Here is an 18,188-nt window from a genome sequence, read left to right on the forward strand (position 1 = left end):
CATTCATGAGTTTCATTATTAGTTAGTACCAAGAATGTGGTAAAAGAATTTTTTTTATTTTCTTCACTCCTGAAATAGTCTCCAGAATTCAAAGATAAAAATATTTTTTCTATTGCATTGTTTTCACTAGCATTATAAATCTCTAAAGCTTCATTCTTTTCCACTGCTAGAACTTACCAAAGCAGTTTGCCTGGTAACTTCCACAGCTGACATCCAAAGATGAATGTGCAAGAGTAAACTATTGTTTTGGAGAAGTCAGGCATATCCAGCTCTCAAAAACCCTTTAAAAATTCTGTGTTTAAGGTTATGTAAGCGAGGGTAGGAGGATTATGTTTTGTTCCTCATAGTAATTCATGAAACGTTTGCAAAAAAGTGAACTTAGGGAAAACTGCCTATTCTACTAAAGACAGTAGCACTTAAAAAAAGATCCAACTAGATCTGAACCTTCTTGCAACGTGTGTTTGTTCCAAATCTTTTTTGATCTTTGAAGTAGTGCTTAAGCTGTACAGAGGACAAGTTTCATAGCATGACTTGGTGCAGTCAGAAGAGTGTTTCTCTCCTCTGTGAACTGCCCTCACTGCTGTCCCAAAGCTAAAGGCAAACAAGCAGACATAACCCAACACTCCTGTTTGCACGGATGAGGTGACAAAAAGCCTTTCACTCTTATTCACACAAATGTTTGGAGCAGAGCAGCTAACAAGCTGTGTGTTTGATGACCTTACACCGTGTGGATAAATAGCAAAAGCCACCGTGAAGATTTTATATTATGCTGCTTAACTTCTTAAGCTCCGTAGCAAGCTAAGTAGTGAGGTAATCGGGTGCATCTTTAGATTCAGAAATGTCAATGTCATAGTTAAATCATCTGACCCAAATACTTTAAAAAAATACTAAATTAGACTTGTTGCTTACAATAATATCTCCCTATGAAATAACATGGTGGGGGGTGGGGTGGAATGGAGTGGATGTTGGCTTGGGGGGGTTTATTTTGTGGGGCTTGTTGGGGTTTTTTTTTTAAGGAAAACTATGATTAACATAGAAAATGCATTAGGAAACTTGAAATTGGTTGAAAAGCTTTATTTAATAAAACACAATTATACATAACATTTAATCACAACATTTTTTCTTGGTATTTACTGCATCTATTTTCACAGTGGCTAAACTTAATCCCTAATATAAAACTTTTGTTTTTAAATTAACGTTCAAAAACGCCCAAGCATTTCATGCATATATATACACACAGTGTCTCATGACCTTCTGAGCTGATTTCTAAATTACTGCTAATTATCAAGGGTCCCTAGCCCCTTCCTTCCTTCCTACAGGAAGGCAAAGGACCTGAAATTACACAAGAGATGCATTCAACTGTACAGCATGGGAAGCTGAACGAGAATCATCAAAGCCCAGCAGAGAAGGAAAAGGTGTTCCCTGGAGCTTTGTTCAGGCTCATATCAAAAAAAAAGGAGGTGTGGAACAAGAACTTTATGAACCAGCCATTTGTCTTGTGGGACAGCAATGACAGGGTAGCAGACACCACTGTGGCTTGGAAGATAACACAGATAAGAAGCTGTACTACAGACACAGTATTACAAAGCATTCTGCCTGCCTTTAAATTCAAAATATTGCAGTTACTTCTTGTATCTAAATACAGCAAGAAGGATGTACTCAAAAGAATCTTGTTTTCCCTTCTCCTCCTGCTTGTTACCACTCTGTTACTACTTTAGTATTATTATAGTAAATTCTTAAATTACTAATTTGCCTTTTCACATTTACCTAGTGGTTTTGCACTGTCCTGGCCTACCATTAATCTATGCTAAAGCCCTTAGAAATGTAGTGCTCTGGAGGAACAGCACTGTCTTCTAATTTCTCTTTCTCCACATGGATCTTGAGAAGGCTGACCAGAACTTTTCTCCCAAACACAGAAGGAAATTGTTTCAGTAATCCCACTCAGTTTGAGAAGCAGAAAAAATGTCATGGAAGAAGTCAGTTATCAATAAAAGTGGGAAAAAATTCAAGCATCCAATAAATTTTAAAGGTAGCCAGCTGTCCTGTATTTGGCAACTGAGTGAGTCTCTTAAGGCTTGATTATGCAAATATATGAATAACATTTTCTAAAATAGCCCAAGAATACACCAATTTTAGTATAAAAAATAACAAGGAGGTAACTAGTTCTGCTTTATGCTAAGCCAACCAAACCACCCACCTCTGTCTCCTAGCACTACTTGTCACCAAATATAATCCCACCTTTGGGTGAAACTGCCATGTTATACAGCAAAGAAACAATAAATCTCCCAAATTAATTCCTAATGCCAGTACATTCCCATCTTCAAAATACAAAATCCAACACTTAGATTTTGGTGAACATATGCCATGACAAAGTCTTATGGTTGTCATGAATCACTGTTCATACTGGTTGATATAGACATAAAATGAGGTTCTATAAGTACCAATACTATTCTTTGAAAACTGACCACCAAACTGAAAACCAAAGAAATAATAAAATAAATCACAAGGAATACTGACTGATTCCAAACGAAGTGGCAAAGGTTATCTCAGACCCAGTCTCATGAAGGACATCTGTTCTCTTTTTTTTAAAATAATTTAAAACAGTAATAATGAAAATGTAGTTGAGGACTCCATGGATTACTGGGATTCCTTCAGCTGAAAGGGTGTAGCATGATAGCTACAACTTTATTACAAACCACAAGCCAGCATGTAATTCCAACACCACCTGAAAGAGATACAAAACACAATTTAGTACATTGCATCAGTAATCTGGAAGCACACAAACTTCTAAAAACAACTTTGGAAGTATAAAAAAGAGCTATGAGGTGAACAAGAACATAACATCTTTCTTTTTATAAAGAAATATCTCATCCAAGGGATGGCAGCAAACTCCAGGCTTGTTCTGAGAAACACTGAAGACTGTCTGGAGAAGAGTGCCAGAGAACTCAAATATGAGCCAAAGTGTGGTATATACAACCCACAGCTAAAAACATTTGCTGTAGACAGAAGATGTCTAAGGTGCTGAATTTAAAGGCATGGCAAGTAACATAACACTTTGCTAGAACCTAAATTCAAATGTTGAGAAGCAAAAAGTAAATTTACTCTGAAATTCAAATCAGTCTTTTAAAAAGTATTCAATGCAAACTTCTTTCCCCTTGCTTCCCAAACATCTAAAGAGAAATATGTAAAACTGAGACCTTCACTACTGACCCAGATGCCTTGCACTACTATTTTACAGGGTCCTGTCATTCCAACTAGCAGCACAGAAAGGGAACAGACAGTGTGCCATGACTGTAATACACAGCCAGTCCATAGTTCAGACTACACAGAATCATGCTACACAGTATCACAGAATACATAGTGATTCATAGCACACACATGAAGAAGCCACCATCTGGTGATTTTTATACTTTTTTGTGCATATCATCTAGAATTCAAAACTGATCTCTTAACTGTGATTATCAGCTAAGACAACAAAAAAATTTAAAAACTTAAACATTTGAAGGCAAGCATGGATGTGAACCTTTTTTAATCCCTTCTACAACTACATAAATAAATGTCTTCCAAAGACTTCTCCCACCCTGCACAGAAGCAGATTCTTCTCTTGCCCAGTAACCATGCTGGATACAAGCAATTCTCTAGACAGCTATTAAAGATACAACTACATGCAATTCCAACAACATATTTTGGAATTCCTTCTAAGGCAATTAGGACTTACAAGCCTAGTGTGAACATTCACCAGCAGCATTCTAGATTGAAGGGGGATTTCCACACTTCATTGCCATGTCATTCTGCCTGTCTACTTATCCTGTAAGTGCAGAGCTAACCACACTTCTCACTCAGGAATGGGTATCTGCAACCTGTGATACTGTTCTGATCATTAATTTGTTAAATTGCCCAAAAGAAAAGGATTTAAGTAGGCAAAAATGCAACAGAAGTATGATGGGGGAAAGAGTGGGAACAGACAAGACAAAATGCCAAGAGAGAGCACACCTAAACTGTCCCAGGCTTAGCTGCTATGAAACCCTAGCCATTTGTAGGAAACACATGCAAGCGATACAGAGTGATGAAGCATTTGCCCATTTTTAAACCCAATTCTCCTGTTTCACTGGACTTTTTAACACAAAAATATTTCCAATTTGAAATCTTCTCCAGCTGGAGGAACACGTTTTCTCCCATGTGCACTCCTTACCTGCCACCCCAGTCGGAAAAGCTACCAAGCGCTCCAGTGGAGTGAGCCATTTGCTGGGAAGCACTGTCACTGGCTCAGAGTAGTACTTCCAAATCAGAGAGATCATCAAGGCAGCCTGGAATTGAAATTATTATTAGCTTGGATAATAATGCACATCAAAGTACATTTCCACCATTATTTTGAAGCTCTAAATAACAAATTCTTATTCAATGGAATAGTTTCTTTGTTACACTACCTTGTTCTTAACCAAGTTCAAAATATTCTGGAACTCACTATAACCTTAAATTTATACACAATATTAAGAAGTAGCAGCGAGATGTTAGAAAATATTATTTCTTTTGAGACCCTGGTCCCAGACATAGTAATAGCAATTGTTAAATTCTAATGACTGTTTGTAGTCATAATCCATGCCTTCTGGGCAACTTACTTTAACAGGACCATAAGGACAATTTCAGGTTGACCACTGTCATCCTTATTAGCAGACAATTCTTTGGCATCAAGTCTGAACTACAAGCAATCTGACGGGGCACCATGGTGAAATTTGTGGCAGCTCTAAATGGAGACTTACACTGTTATCACGAGCACATTTTGTTTTCAAAACCATAAGCAATATATATTTACAGGTATCAGGACCTTCCTGGATCCAGTGCCACAGATAAATGTAAAAAACCAAACCAAACCAAAAAAAAAAAACAGAACAGTGAAGAAAGAACTAAGACTAACCCCTATCTTGTCATCTCAAAACCAGAAACACTGAGCTAAAATGAAAGTCAAAAATCTTTTCACCCAAAATTACCAGACCTTATCAGCAACATCTCTCCCTTCTATTTTAAGAAACTCTTCCAGTTTGGCATGCACTGAGTCACTGGAATGTCAAACACCTTTGTAACTCATCATCAACCAATAGATGCAGGAGAGAATTCTAAGACTACTGAGGATTTGGTTTAGTACTCTGTATTCATAATAAAATATTTACTTACTTGTAAGATGTAGAACACAATATTTATAACCCACTTTATTTTGGCTAATTGGGCAGTTCGTGCTTTCACTGTTAAAAAAAAAATACTCTGCATTATTTTTAATAGTAAATTATACTTACACAAAATCATAACTTATTAATATTTCAACTCTTCAAATCAAGACATTACACTGTTTAAAAAAAAATAATTTCAATTGCCTCATAGCTATATTGAAAATATCCCTCTGCAAGAAAGTCCTAGGTTCAGATCACACAATAGTTTCTTATTAACACTACTATGAAAAGTTGTAAAACACTGATAGTACAGAGGAGAAATGCCACACGTAATCAAGAGCACAATTCCCAGATGAGAACAGTCACTGAGGCTACTAGTTTAAGAACGTGCTTCAGATGAAGCACAAAGTATATTTTTTCCCCTTCCTAAAAGGGGAGAATTATGACTTTAGTAGATGGGATTTCATTTCATTCAAGAACATAGTTAACTCTATTCTTCTCTGCATGAATCTTGGTCAGGCAAAGTAGGAAAATTTTTCTTCTATTATGGTGCCTCATACCAATATGAAGAAGCCCAGTGAAGACAGCACATCTTCAAACATAATGGTGGCTTAAGTTTTCTAAACCAACATTTTCAGTTGCTAAGTAAACTACCCAAATCTAGTTTAATTGAAATTATTGGGTTAAGAATCATACTACTGAAATTAATCCAAAACAGACAGTTGCCCCAAAACATTCATACATTCTGCACAGGGATGGCAGACAAAGCAAGTAGTCTCCTATGCTGTTAGGATCAGCTGTTGAATTTGGGCAAAGACAAGAGCAAAAGCTCTGGTGCCAAAGGTCTACATGTACTTTCTACCAAAAGATGATGGACTATACTACTACAAAATCCCAACTGAGGCAAAGCACTACATCTTGATCACATCAAAATCACAAAGATCAGCCAAAATTGCAAAAAAAACAGGGAACAACTCATGTGGTTACTTCATAGATTAAGGCTTTATCATCTTGTAGCACACCAACCAAATACAGAATCATGGAATGGTTTGGGCTGTTGGAAGGCACCTTTAAAGGGTGCCCTGAGACAGGCAAAGACACCTATCACAGACCAGGCTGCTCAAACCTGGTCTTGAGCACCCCCAAGCACGGGGCATCCACAACCTCCCTGGGCGACCTGTTAAGTAGCCCTGACCAACCAATGCATCCTTTTGCAGTGAAAATACACAGCAGCAGATGTCCTCAACTTACTCAACATTTGGTAAAGCCCAGGAAATTCCTCATAAGAAAATTTTTCTCTCTGAGTCAATACCTTATAAGTGCATGCAGAACCATGCACAACTTAAAGACAAGCAAGCTCTCCAAGACAAAAAGACAGTAACACCAGAAACTGGTAAGAGAGGAAGGAAAAGAGTTGAAGAAATATAGCTAAAATTGAAAACACCCTTGACAAAATGCTTTTCAGAAACTAGAAAAGGGAGCAAACATTGCACTTTACCATGAGTTTTAAGCTTGTCAGTCATTTTGTTAATCTTCCTTTCCAGACGGGCATATCTAGCAAACTCATCCATCATACTAATTGTTGAGAGTTCTTGCTTCATGCCCTGAATCTCAGCTCTCATTTGGGATTCCTGCTCTGCATCTTTTTGTAACAGTCTGGATATCTAAGAAGTAAAGAAACCGTATCAGTTAGCATTAGTTATCTGGAATTCCATAGATTTTCTTTAACGTGTTAATTATAATCTGTTTATGTACTCAAAAAACTCCCGTTAAAAAAAGGCTTTCATCAAGACACAGCGAAACCTTGGCTTAACATCTGCAACATATTCTAAAAAGCAAAGGATTTTTACTCTTGTTCTGGCTAAAGCAAACCCAAAAGGGTTTTATCACTGTTGGGCTGTGATTTTCAATTTTTCTAATTATAGTTGACTGCCTTTTCCTTCTCTATTTCTTCTTTCACCTCCTCATCTCCCCACTCCTGATGCTCCTGCTTCCCAAGATCTTTCCAACCTCCCAGTCTCTGCCTGTGGCTGCATCCTGAGCTGAATTCTGTCCTCCCACCTTGCAGTTCTCAAGCTGTCGGATGATGAGTATCTGATATAAGTGCAGGGAAGGACTGGAGAAACACTCCTCATCACTACTGCTCTTTCTAGCTCCAGCAATGCCCTTTACTCATTTTTTGTTGCCATTTCCAGCTCTAAGAGCCCCAGCGAGGGCCTACACTAACTAATGGGGAAACTTCTTTCACTGAAGCCAAATTTTAGACCTCAGCAATTATGCATGGCTCACCAACTGGGAATCACTCCTCCAGATTACAGATTATCTAGCCTGGGCTGTCAGAAACACAGTAACAGCCACACTGGCTGAGAGGTGTGATCCATCTAGTGCACTATCTTACCACGGCTTCAAAACCAGAAACATAAATTTCCAGTATTAGTTATTATTAGCTTCTGACAACTTATCCATGCATTTAAATATAGTTTTCTTATAACATCTACATGGTTTCTTGGCTAAAATTATTTGCTACTGGCAGAAATGTAAAAAAAGTGATCACATGTGCTAGCAAGTACTTTCTCCCCTTCTTTTACTTTCCTTTCTTTTCATGAGGCATCACCTGCTTATTAGTTCATGAACTCCTTTTACCTTAAAAATCAGGATACAAAGAACATAAAATCTTTTTCTTGATGCAAATCTTTGTAGCTTTCTCAAGACGTGTAATTTTTCCCACAGCGTGTTCAGAACTCCAGTGAGAACATTACACTACTTTGTCACAAACCACAGCATAACGTTAAGCAGATTTTCATTGTCATGCGTGGTGACACCGAGTGCAGCCTTCCAAATTGGTATTTTAACTTTTAAAGGATTTTTATCGATTACCAAGCAGTGTACACTGATCCGTGTGACAGTGAAGTTACATGAAAGAGCAGAATGATAGTTTTCTTAGTGTTGTTCCTGACACGTACATTTATTTCTCAGTCAGTTTATTGGTCTGTAATTCTGCTATCCATGCTTCCACAGAAACGCTTAAAACCACCCCAGGGGGCATCCTGATTAGTGATTGCAATTTAAGGCGGTTTTTTTTTTTCCTATGACGCCTAACTCCTTAATCCCTGATCTCCCTTCTCTATAGTAGAGGATATGTCCATCTGTCGAAAACATGGAAGACTGAGCAACATTGTTCTTTATATTCCCTGCAGTGTTCTAAAGGCTGGAGCCTCAAGAGCATCATTTACAGACGACGCTGTCTATAACTCATTCGACATAATTTCGCTTCCAAGTTCTGCTTAACCGAGGCTGCCACGGCATTAGGTTTCGCCATCTCCAGTTTTGCCCACAATCAATCCTTAAGCTTCCCAGGGCGAGAAGCACCACAGGCCCCGCCAGCCACAGCTGAGGATGCCCGCCGGGCATTGCCAAGCACCCAAACCCCACCCGGACCCCCCCATCGCTTCCCTTCACCCTTTCACTCAGCTGCCGGAGGGAGGGGGGGTGTGACACCACCTCCGGAAGGCCCTGCCCGCGGCCTCACCCGCACCTCACCCACCACGGGGCCTGACGCCTCTACTCCCAGCCCCGCTCTGCCGCGGCGGAGCAAAGCTTGGGCGGGCAGAGAGAAGCGCGCAGCCCTGCCACCCGGGATGGGGGGCGGAGGGATGCGGCGGGGGGAGGAATGAACGCGACGAGGGGGGGGGGGGAAGGATAGATGCGGCAGGGGGGAGGGATGCGGCGGCGGGCACAGGGCCGCGGGTCCCCTGGCGTAGGGACGGCATGCAGCGGGCGGGGCGGGAGCGCTGACGCCACTCACAACGGAGGAGCAGGAGGGCAGGAGGATCTTGAGAGCGTTGCAGAGGAAGACGGAGCTCAGCACCAGCAGCCAGGCGCCGCTCTCCGCCATGCCGCACGCAAACTCCCCCCCCCCGCCTTCACCTCCTCCTCCCTTCCCCCGGCACTAACAGAGCCCCGGGGCGGGCGGCATTGGGGCGGAGAGAGGCGGAGCGGCTCCCTCCTCCTCTCCCCCTCCCGCCCCCCCTTTTCCCGCGCACGTGGGACGGCGGGTGCCTGCCCGTGCGTGAGGGGAAACGGGGACAGGTGGCGGCCACGTGACTCGGGCCGGCCAATCAGCAGGGCGGGAGGCAGGCGGAGGGGGGAGTAGGTGAGGCGAGAGATCCCGCCTGGCGCCAGGCGGCGTTAGGGCGCGCGAGAGCAGTGGCCCCGCCCCCTCGCCAAGGCGCCCCCGCGGGGAAGGGAAGGAGGAGGAATGGGAATGACGGAGGGCGGTGACAGCGGCCGCCGGAGAGCGGGAGCGTCCCCCACCCCCCCTGCAGGCGCCCCCTCCTACCCGCCCGCCCTCCCCCCTCCCTCCCTCCGTCTCCAATCCGGCTGGATCCTGTTGCGATGCCGCTGGCGCTGCTGGGATGGGGAGGGGGAGGGGGCGGTTTCCCTGCGCAGCGAGGCTGGCTCGCAGGCAACCGCAGCCGCTCGCCGTGAGGCACCGAGGGCGTGCAACAGCCGGGAGGGAGCCACCGCAGCTCCGGGAGTCGCGGCCGGGAGCCGCCGACACACAGCCTCGCCATGCCGAAGAGAAAGGTGAAAGCGGGTGGCAGCGAGCGCAAACGACGACGGGGAACCGGCGCTGCCCGGGCCAACCACCGCTGCGGGGAGGGGAGGGCTGGGGAGGGCAGGGCAGGGCGGTCTGTCCGAGCGGGGATGGGGCTCGGAGGGAAGCCCCGGTGCGGCGGCCGTTAACGCTCGTTGGCTGGGGACAGCCGCTTCCCCTGCTCCGTACCCCATGACGGGGGCCCCGCTAGGGGCAGTGACGGCGCCTGGAAGGTTCGGCGGGATCTCGCCGGGCGCCTCGCCTCTCCGGGAATGGCAATCCGAAAGCGGCGGCGGGAAGGGGCGGGAGGGCGGGCGGGCGAGCGGCGTTGTCAAACGCCCGCCCTCCCGCCCCGCCGACGACGGCTTCGGGCGCCTGCGCAGGCTGAGGCGGGTTGTTTGTGTTGGCAGGTGACGGTGGCGGACGGGGAGGCCCCTGAGGAGGTAAGTGCCCGGGGCAGGGTGGAGGAGGAGGAGGAGGAGGAGGTGGCGGTCAGGCGGGGCTCGCCCCCGGCCCGCCCGCTCACGCTGTGTCTCTGTTTTCCCCGTCTGTAGCCGAAGAGACGATCGGCGCGGCTGTCGGCGGTAAGTAGGGGAGCGAGAGGGAGGGGACTGTAGCAGGAAGGGGATTACCGAGGGCTGAATCTCTTGTTCTTTCCTCTCAGAAACCTGCTCCTGCCAAAGCGGAGCCGAAACCAAAAAAGTTAGCGGCAAAGGTGAGTGTCACTGGGAAGAAGGGAGAGAGCGGAGGTGGTCGAGTTCGTTGTGCAGGTGCCTGGGAGCTCCCTGGTTCCTGTCGTCGATTCACTGCAGTGTCTGAACCTTTTCACTCATCTTTGCAAGTTCCTTGTGGTGGGCATGTGTATGTAGTTGAAGTATCATTTTCAGATGCTTCTGCCGGTATCTACAGCTACCTTCTGCCACTGTTGGAGTAGGTCCCTGTAAGCGCTCAAAGTATTAAGTAGAACTACAGGCACTGATTTGTGGGTGTTAGGTGGTTGGTACTGGGTAGAACTCTTGAATGTCAAAGCAATTGTATGTAAGCTTATATTTCAATAGTGTAACAAAAGGGGAGAAAATACACTCGCAGTTTAAAGCAGCATGTTAGGACAGGAGAAATAGTTGTGCTGCCACTGGAAGAGTTCTGAGCTTCCATTCATGCAGCCTAGCTTTCAGGTGTGTGTGTGTGTGTGTAAGTAAGCATGGTTTAGTGTGATCTTTCAGTTTGACGGTATAGCCTTCATGGTGCTAGTAAATGAGGTGTAGAAGCCTTTGCTTCCTGGGAGGAAAAAAAAGGTTATCTATCTGTTGGCTTGTTGTTCTATGTGTGTTTAAGTGTTCCTTTTTTATTATAAACTTCTCTATATAATTTATGGATTAAGAGTTTTTTAAATATACAGACCTCTGCTTTGCAAACTTTTCCACGTTTTTATTTTACTAATCCTATTGAACAGTCACATCACCGGTAATGCACTTTCATTCCAACAATTTGAATATCAGTGCATTCCCATTCTCAAAGTTGTAAGCCTAAAGAATTTGATTAAGATTCACAGTTTTATTAGTTATGATTCTGTTGTTGAAGTGTCTTCTACGTGGTCTAATTCTTAAATTTCATCTAATTAAAATTAATGCAATTCTTAAAGCTGCTCGTTGATGCCAAGTGATGTGCATGATACTGACCTGCTGCCTGTAGCTACTTTACTTTTAGAAAGAAATATTTCCACAGTTCATAGATGGGAACATACTAATCTAAAACTGAGGACATAGCAAATTACTGTAATCTCAAAATATTGAGTAGCACACCTTGCAAAAGAGCCCCATGGAATACTGCTGTAGTGTGAATATGTGAAAAGTCTTTATTTTTTAAATTGACATTCCATTGGCAATTCAAATAAATGTATGACTTGTTTTACATTTGACCGTGTTTGTTCTAAAAGTCATGCTGTCACTAAAGTCTTTTATCATTTGGATAATATATACATCTCTTGTTCTGATTGTGTTTTACTTCTCCAGCTTCAGTACTCTCTCATTTTAGATATCTCTGAACTTAAGTGTATTTAAATATATTGCATAAATACTCAGATACCAGTCAAATTATTTTTTTTTTCAATTGGTATCTTTTCCCTGTATTTGAGTCAACAAAAGATGCTGCTTTGCATCAACTACTTAAATTTTTAAAAGCTTTCCTTACAGTATTTTTTCTGGTTGGGAAAACTTTGTGCATTATGGAGTTACTTAGTGGTTTTGTTACTTTTTAATTTTGACAATCGAAACACAAAGGTCTGCATGTTATGAAATTGTCTGTTATCTTGATTTGTAATACTGAGTTTAGTCTTTATAGCATCAAAGGTTTTTTTGCATTCTCATGTTTCATAATTTTTTATCTGTGTACTTGAGCATATAAAAAATTGTCTTTTCTAAAAATTTCTTAGGTTTTATGGATATCAGTGATTTAGGTACCTGGCACATGATGCTTCGGTATCACTTTTTTTTTTCCTTGTGTATCTTGTATATGTAGAATCATTGCATGTTTGTTTCTAGTGGTGTGAAAACAACTTTGCTGAACACTTGCAATTATTTGACACAATCTTATTTTCATGAAGAGAGTATATTACATAAGCTTAAAATAGGAAATTATTCAGATAGCTATTAAAAAGGTGTACGAGTATATTAAGGAAGTTGCATGGTCTTTGTAAGGAAGAATGCTTGGAGTGGATATAGTATGGAGTATTTCTGACCAAATGGTTTTTAATAGTAACTTAAAATAAGCATTTCTACAGTACTTAAAATACGCAAAAATTATATAACTTCATTTATGGGAAGTGAATTTTAGGTCAGAGAAAACAAATTTGGACATAATGTGAAGAACACGTATGAAAGGCACAAAATACTTCTAAAGAGATAAGATGTGTTTTAAGGTAGTGGTCTTCTGCTCAGAGGTGTTAGTGTGTGGCATTCTCTTGCCATTTACTTATGTTGTACTTGCCCAGAAAAAGTTTCAGTTTGTCGTTTATTGAAAGTTATTAGTATTATAAAATAATATTGGACAAATAGTGTCAGAAACAGTACATTTATGTAACGTAGAATTGGCAGAAAAAAAATTTAAGTAGAGGAATCAGCTGGAGGGTTAGGCAAACTTCCTAGCACTTGGTGGCTGTAAGGAATGCTTTGGAGGATGTGTTACATACTTCTATGAAAATGGCTCCTGAACAGATGGATCTTCACTGCCCATTCAGCAGCAGTCATGTAGGTACAGAGGAGGTGACAGAGGTACCAGCAGAGCAGCACTTAAAATGATACTTCAGGGTGATGCATTTGTTTAGGTGAGGTTACTGAAATTCCTGCCTATTGATAAAAGAGTGCAGTGCTTTGTATTTTACTGTGTGGAAGGACTGCATTGCTCTTAATGTCTCACGAGGTTAAATAATACATTACAGAGTTCATCCCAGTTTGAGTCTGTGATCTTACTGACTACATGAAACTGTGATTCATTTGTCTATATATAGTTTGGAAACCTTTATTGGCAGTAGAATTATGTAGTAGTAATTGGTAGTAGCTCTTTCTGTTTTGCAAGTCGATCTTGAGTTTGTGTAGGTTTTATTGTCAAAGTTTGCCTAGTAGGTCATAGGAATTTACTTACTGGAAAATTATTTCATTGTAGGATAAATCTGAGGAAAAGAAAGCTCAATCAAAGGGGAAAAAGGGGCCTAAAGGAAAACAGACAGAAGAGACAAACCAAGAACAGACAAAGGACAACTTGCCTGCAGAAAATGGGGAAGCTAAAAGTGAGGAGGTAAAGTTTTCCATATTCTTTGGGGCAAAGCAGCTGGATAACTTACTGCAGCAGTTTATCTACCAGGATACAAATCTACCAGGATACTGCAGTTTTTATAATACTATCAATTTCTGCCAAAACAAAGATGTAGGCTATTGAGACATTAGTAAATACACTGGAAAATTCTAGTTGCTCCCAAAAGAGTAGTGATGTGATAACAGCCCCCAAAATTAAGGAAAAAGGTGAGATTTTGACCAAAGTTCCTGTACAGGCTAATGTCCTTCAGAGAGGTGCTGTTTGCCCTGCAGGTAGGTGTTGGCAACATAATACCTACTGGATATACAGAGGGGGATACTGCTTTGTGTGTGGGTTGGTGTCTGTCTTTGGAGGGTTTGGTTTGGGTTTTAGTCCACCTTTGCTGTTACTGGAAGAGAAGAGCCTTCTTGCTACGCAATTTTTTGACTAGTGAAATTTTCATTTTCTTGGAACTGGAAGCAGTTTACTCTGAAAGTGAAGTGATTTAACCAAAGCTGAGGTAATCATAGGATTCTTAGACACACTGCTGGCAGAAGGGTCAAGTTGGTGCAGGGATGGAAGAGAAAGTCCAAGAACTGCTAATAGTGTTGCTGAAGAAATGAACGTGCCAAATCAGTCTTGGCTGTAATACTGTGCTAAAATGGCTGTGTTGCTGGAGTTTCCGGAGTCACTGATAATCTAACTTAATATCCTCCATGCTGTATTATTTTCCTGAAACATAGAAATAATTTGGTTTAAAATTTAGGACAATCTGTAGGGAGAAGTGGTGCCTCTTGGTAGGGCAGCTGTTAACAACTGGATGAAACAGTTTTCATGTGCTAACAGGCCTAGAATCAGTCTCCTGTTTCTGCAGTATTGAATGCCTCACTCATTTTAATTAGTTCAGCTGAGTTTGCTGATAAGATGATTTTTTATTTAAATGAGTGATTCATGCTTCTTGTCTGGTTGTTGCACATAATTTTTTTAAGACAGGAAAGAAGCTTGTCTGAATTCTATCACACTGCTCTATCAGTGTGAACATAGATCTTCAGGTAGAGGAGAAGAGTATTCAGTTTTGAGGTAGATGATGTGTTTTGGTGGGTGAAGAAGGTGCAAGATGGTACTTGAGTATACAAGACAACTTTGGGGTAACAGTTTTTCACTTCCAAAGCTTACAATATGGTCTTTGTGAAAAAGTTGTGTTATAAGTGGGAATACTTTAGCTGGCATAACTTCTGTATAGTTCTGTATTACTGTCATACAAGGTGGCCTCTTAATTTGTGCGTGTCAGATTTCAGCAATACCAGCAAAAGTTACATTTGGCAGTATTTCTCAGCTGGGGTCTACTTAATACACCAGTGTAGAGATGATGGCAATTTATAAGGCATGGTTCGTGACTCCTGGGGCACATCTCTGTGCTGATCTCACTTGAGTCTCACCAGCCAGAATTGCAGCTTTAATGTAATACTTTAATCTAGATAAGGCAGGGTTGTGGTCTGTCCTGTTGGACATCACAGTTTTCGATCAGGACAATAGTGTCAGTGATGCCATTGTTAATGGACGTTCTGGTGAAAGGCCAGCGAGGACTTCTGGTGACAAGGTGACAATGCCTACGAATGGAAATGGCTTCTGTCCTTCAGATTCTGTGCTTCATCCTTAAAAAGCTTCCCCCAGGTGGCAGCAAAGACTGAACGGGTGTTGGGGTTCCTCTTCGGGTACTGCTGGGACTAAAAAATCAGTTCTGTGGGTGGTGCTACAAAACTTTGGAATAAGTATAACTGATCTGTTCAGACTTTTTTTTTTTCCTACATTGCAAATGCTCTGAGTTTTCTGATCTAGACAAAGTTGTAACTTCAGTCAGTTAAGTTTGTATGAACTTTATGAAGTTGAGGTGCACCACATAAACTGACACAATATAGCTTTGCTGCCACAGTTCAGTTTCACTTAATATATTTTTACAAAATTGTTTACTGCAGTATGGTGTTTCTAAGTCTTAGTTACTTTAAAGCATGGTAAGAGCTGAGAATATGTTACTGCTGCACTGAAAATTAAATTAATGAAGGGTATCTATAATATCTTTTTTTAAACACCCTATCTGTAGGGATTTTAGCTTAGTAGGTTTGAAAGCTCCCTTTCCTGTCACAAAGGCAGTAATTGAAATGGGCTTTGTTCTCTGAAAAAAATAAAAAACCTTTGCAGTATGTATTGAGTAGTAACAATAGCAACATTCTGAAATTAATATGGATACATTTGAAGAGACAGAAGCCTTTTTAAGACAGTTTGATTTTTAGCAGGTCATTTTCCAAGAGAAATAAGCAGCTCATGACACCAGTTTGTTAAAGCTGTAAAGCACAGTATGTAGAAACAAGCCATGGTTGTTCTGTATGTCAAGACATGTAATGTGCGCATTAAAAACTCTACAAACTAAGAGACTGAGTCCCAAAGAAACTTTCTGCATTGAAATGTTCTGTTTTTCTGTCTTTTCAGACCCCAGCAGCTGATGCAGCAGTAGAGAAAGAAGCTAAGTCTGAGTAACATTGGGTACCAAGTCTTTAACTGGTGGTCCTTATACCTTTCTTCTTGTACAATTCAGAGGAATATTTTTATCAACTATTTTGTAAATGCGAGTTTTTTAGTAGTTCTAGAAAACACATTTTTAAAAAGGAGAGAATCCCAACTCAACCCATTTTTTTACATATTTAGATAAGTGTAAATGCTTTTTTTAAGTGGTAAAATCATGTACTGGTTGTCTGTTTTCTATGAAACCAGAAATTAATGGCATATTACATTAAGGAGAGGGCTTGGGACCCTTGAGGCTTCACGTTTGATAGACTGAGGGACAGTTTTTCTATCCTATTAATGAAGCATAACACAGATCAGACTTTGGAATTCATAATATGTTGAGAATGTCTTAACATTTTAGTTATTTATCTGTGGTTGTACCATCAGTAGAATTGCTTATCTAATAAAACTGCTCCCTAGTGTTGGATTTCTTGCTGAGTGATGTTATATCTGTGACAAAGTTATTTCTTGTAGTTGCAGCTTATTTTTCCCAGCAACTTTGTAGCTGTGATGTGAAAGATTGGAAACCTTTTATTATATCTTTAAATACTGGCTAAGTAGAAGTCTATTCTTGGCAGATGTAACTTGTTAGGTCCGTGTTTAAGGTACTGGAACTTCACATTCAGTTTTAAAGGACAGCTTGTCTACAAATATCGAACAAAAAGTATTTGAAATAGTCTTAGGAAAAAAAACACAATAGTTTTTAGATTTAAAAAACTATGTGAATAAAAAAAAATGTAAAATTGTTCATAGTGTCTGTGATCACCAAACAGAAGCCAAATAAATCTTGATTATGAAAGGATGTTTCTGTAGCTCCTGCATTGACCCTGACAATTCTCAATATAAATGGTGCAATTATTTGTTCTTAACCACGGTCTTAATATTAAAATTGTGCTTTTCAAGAGCTGGATGGTAATGCAGGGAATAAGTAGCAAGTAGAAAACTGCAGTTGTGGAATTAATCTTTCCATTTTGAAAGCTGATAGCCTACTACTGCTTCTGTAATCCTAAAAGAATGAAAGAAAATAAGTATAAGCATCAGACATTTTCACCTGTTCGGAACCTAAGATTTGCATATGCACTCTTGTGTACATAAAAAGCAGTCCCCTTGAACATGAACTGATCAGACACGTTGCTGTCGTGTTGGAAATGTATTGGTATTTTCCTAAATCCTGCCTTAAAATCAACAATGCTTCATATATTGGGAAAAATAAACCTTGGCTGTGAAATTCCCCAGGTATAGCTCAGTGTATGTAATAGAACCCATCAGGGATGGATGTGCCATGAAACAGCCTGCACAGGAGCAGGGAGGGAAGTAGAAGGAAACTTCCCTTTTGGTACTGCTGAGCTTTATAGGGGAGCTTACTGTGCTGTGAGCAGGTGAAGCCACTCTGTGAGATTGCAGGTTGGCAGAGCATCATTTCAAATAAGATACACTTGTGCTGAGGAGCTAATTCCTGCAGTACAAAACTGTCTTGATTCTTCCTTGCTGTATTTAAGAAAATGGAATCAATCTTGTTGAAGATTTAACAACCCTTCATCAGAAAGGGACATACTAAATATATATTACTTCACCTTAAGATTAAAAAAACAAACACAGTACACTACTACTTCAGTTCTCTCACAGAGTGCACAGTTGTTTTGGTGTTTTGGGGTTTTTTTTCCCCTCTATTTCACATTATTTGCTTTTATCTTACCAGTCTATTTGATACCAGTCAGACATGTGTCAGAGTTATGATTGAAAAGTAATGTTTGTTCTCTGGGGTTTTTTGTTTGTTTGTTTGTTTTTTCCACTTGACCAAGAACTTGTTCGTGCTCTTAAGTGACACCTGCAAGCACAGTATCTGCTTCCTGTACATTTTTATGTCTTTTTCAAATGCTTATGCGGTTACTTCAAACAAACAAACACACCACTTGTTCGCCTCTAACTTGATTTTCTTAAACAATGCTTTAATTAGAGAAAGTATTTCACCATTTTACCTCTTCACTATTTCAGCTACTTTTTCCTTAGCATATATATAGGATGTCTTCCAACACTGGACTACAATATGCTTCTGGTCTGCTACCACAGCTATG

At 41.0% G+C, this 18,188-nt stretch overlaps 2 protein-coding genes across 2 annotated transcripts; one reads left to right on the plus strand and one right to left on the minus strand.

The window, feature by feature from the left end:
• Window positions 1-1,063: 1,063 nt before the first annotated feature.
• GET1 (guided entry of tail-anchored proteins factor 1) lies at window positions 1,064-9,182 on the minus strand. Its single transcript, XM_071752971.1, has 5 exons — window positions 8,971-9,182; window positions 6,664-6,829; window positions 5,173-5,240; window positions 4,193-4,307; window positions 1,064-2,725 (listed from the first exon to the last, which is right to left on the minus strand). Exons 1-5 carry the CDS (start codon window positions 9,058-9,060, stop codon window positions 2,652-2,654), a joined length of 513 nt encoding a protein of 170 aa, XP_071609072.1. The 5' UTR covers window positions 9,061-9,182; the 3' UTR covers window positions 1,064-2,651.
• A 361-nt stretch (window positions 9,183-9,543) lies between these two features.
• On the plus strand, window positions 9,544-16,915 carry HMGN1 (high mobility group nucleosome binding domain 1). The gene is made up of 6 exons (XM_071752977.1): window positions 9,544-9,752; window positions 10,173-10,205; window positions 10,317-10,346; window positions 10,427-10,477; window positions 13,423-13,554; window positions 16,039-16,915. The coding sequence occupies exons 1-6, from the start codon at window positions 9,738-9,740 to the stop codon at window positions 16,084-16,086; spliced, it is 309 nt and encodes a 102-aa protein (XP_071609078.1). The 5' UTR covers window positions 9,544-9,737; the 3' UTR covers window positions 16,087-16,915.
• Window positions 16,916-18,188: the final 1,273 nt, after the last annotated feature.

Source organism: Heliangelus exortis, chromosome 1 (assembly GCF_036169615.1).
Source record: "Heliangelus exortis chromosome 1, bHelExo1.hap1, whole genome shotgun sequence".
Taxonomy (NCBI): Eukaryota; Metazoa; Chordata; class Aves; order Apodiformes; family Trochilidae; genus Heliangelus; species Heliangelus exortis.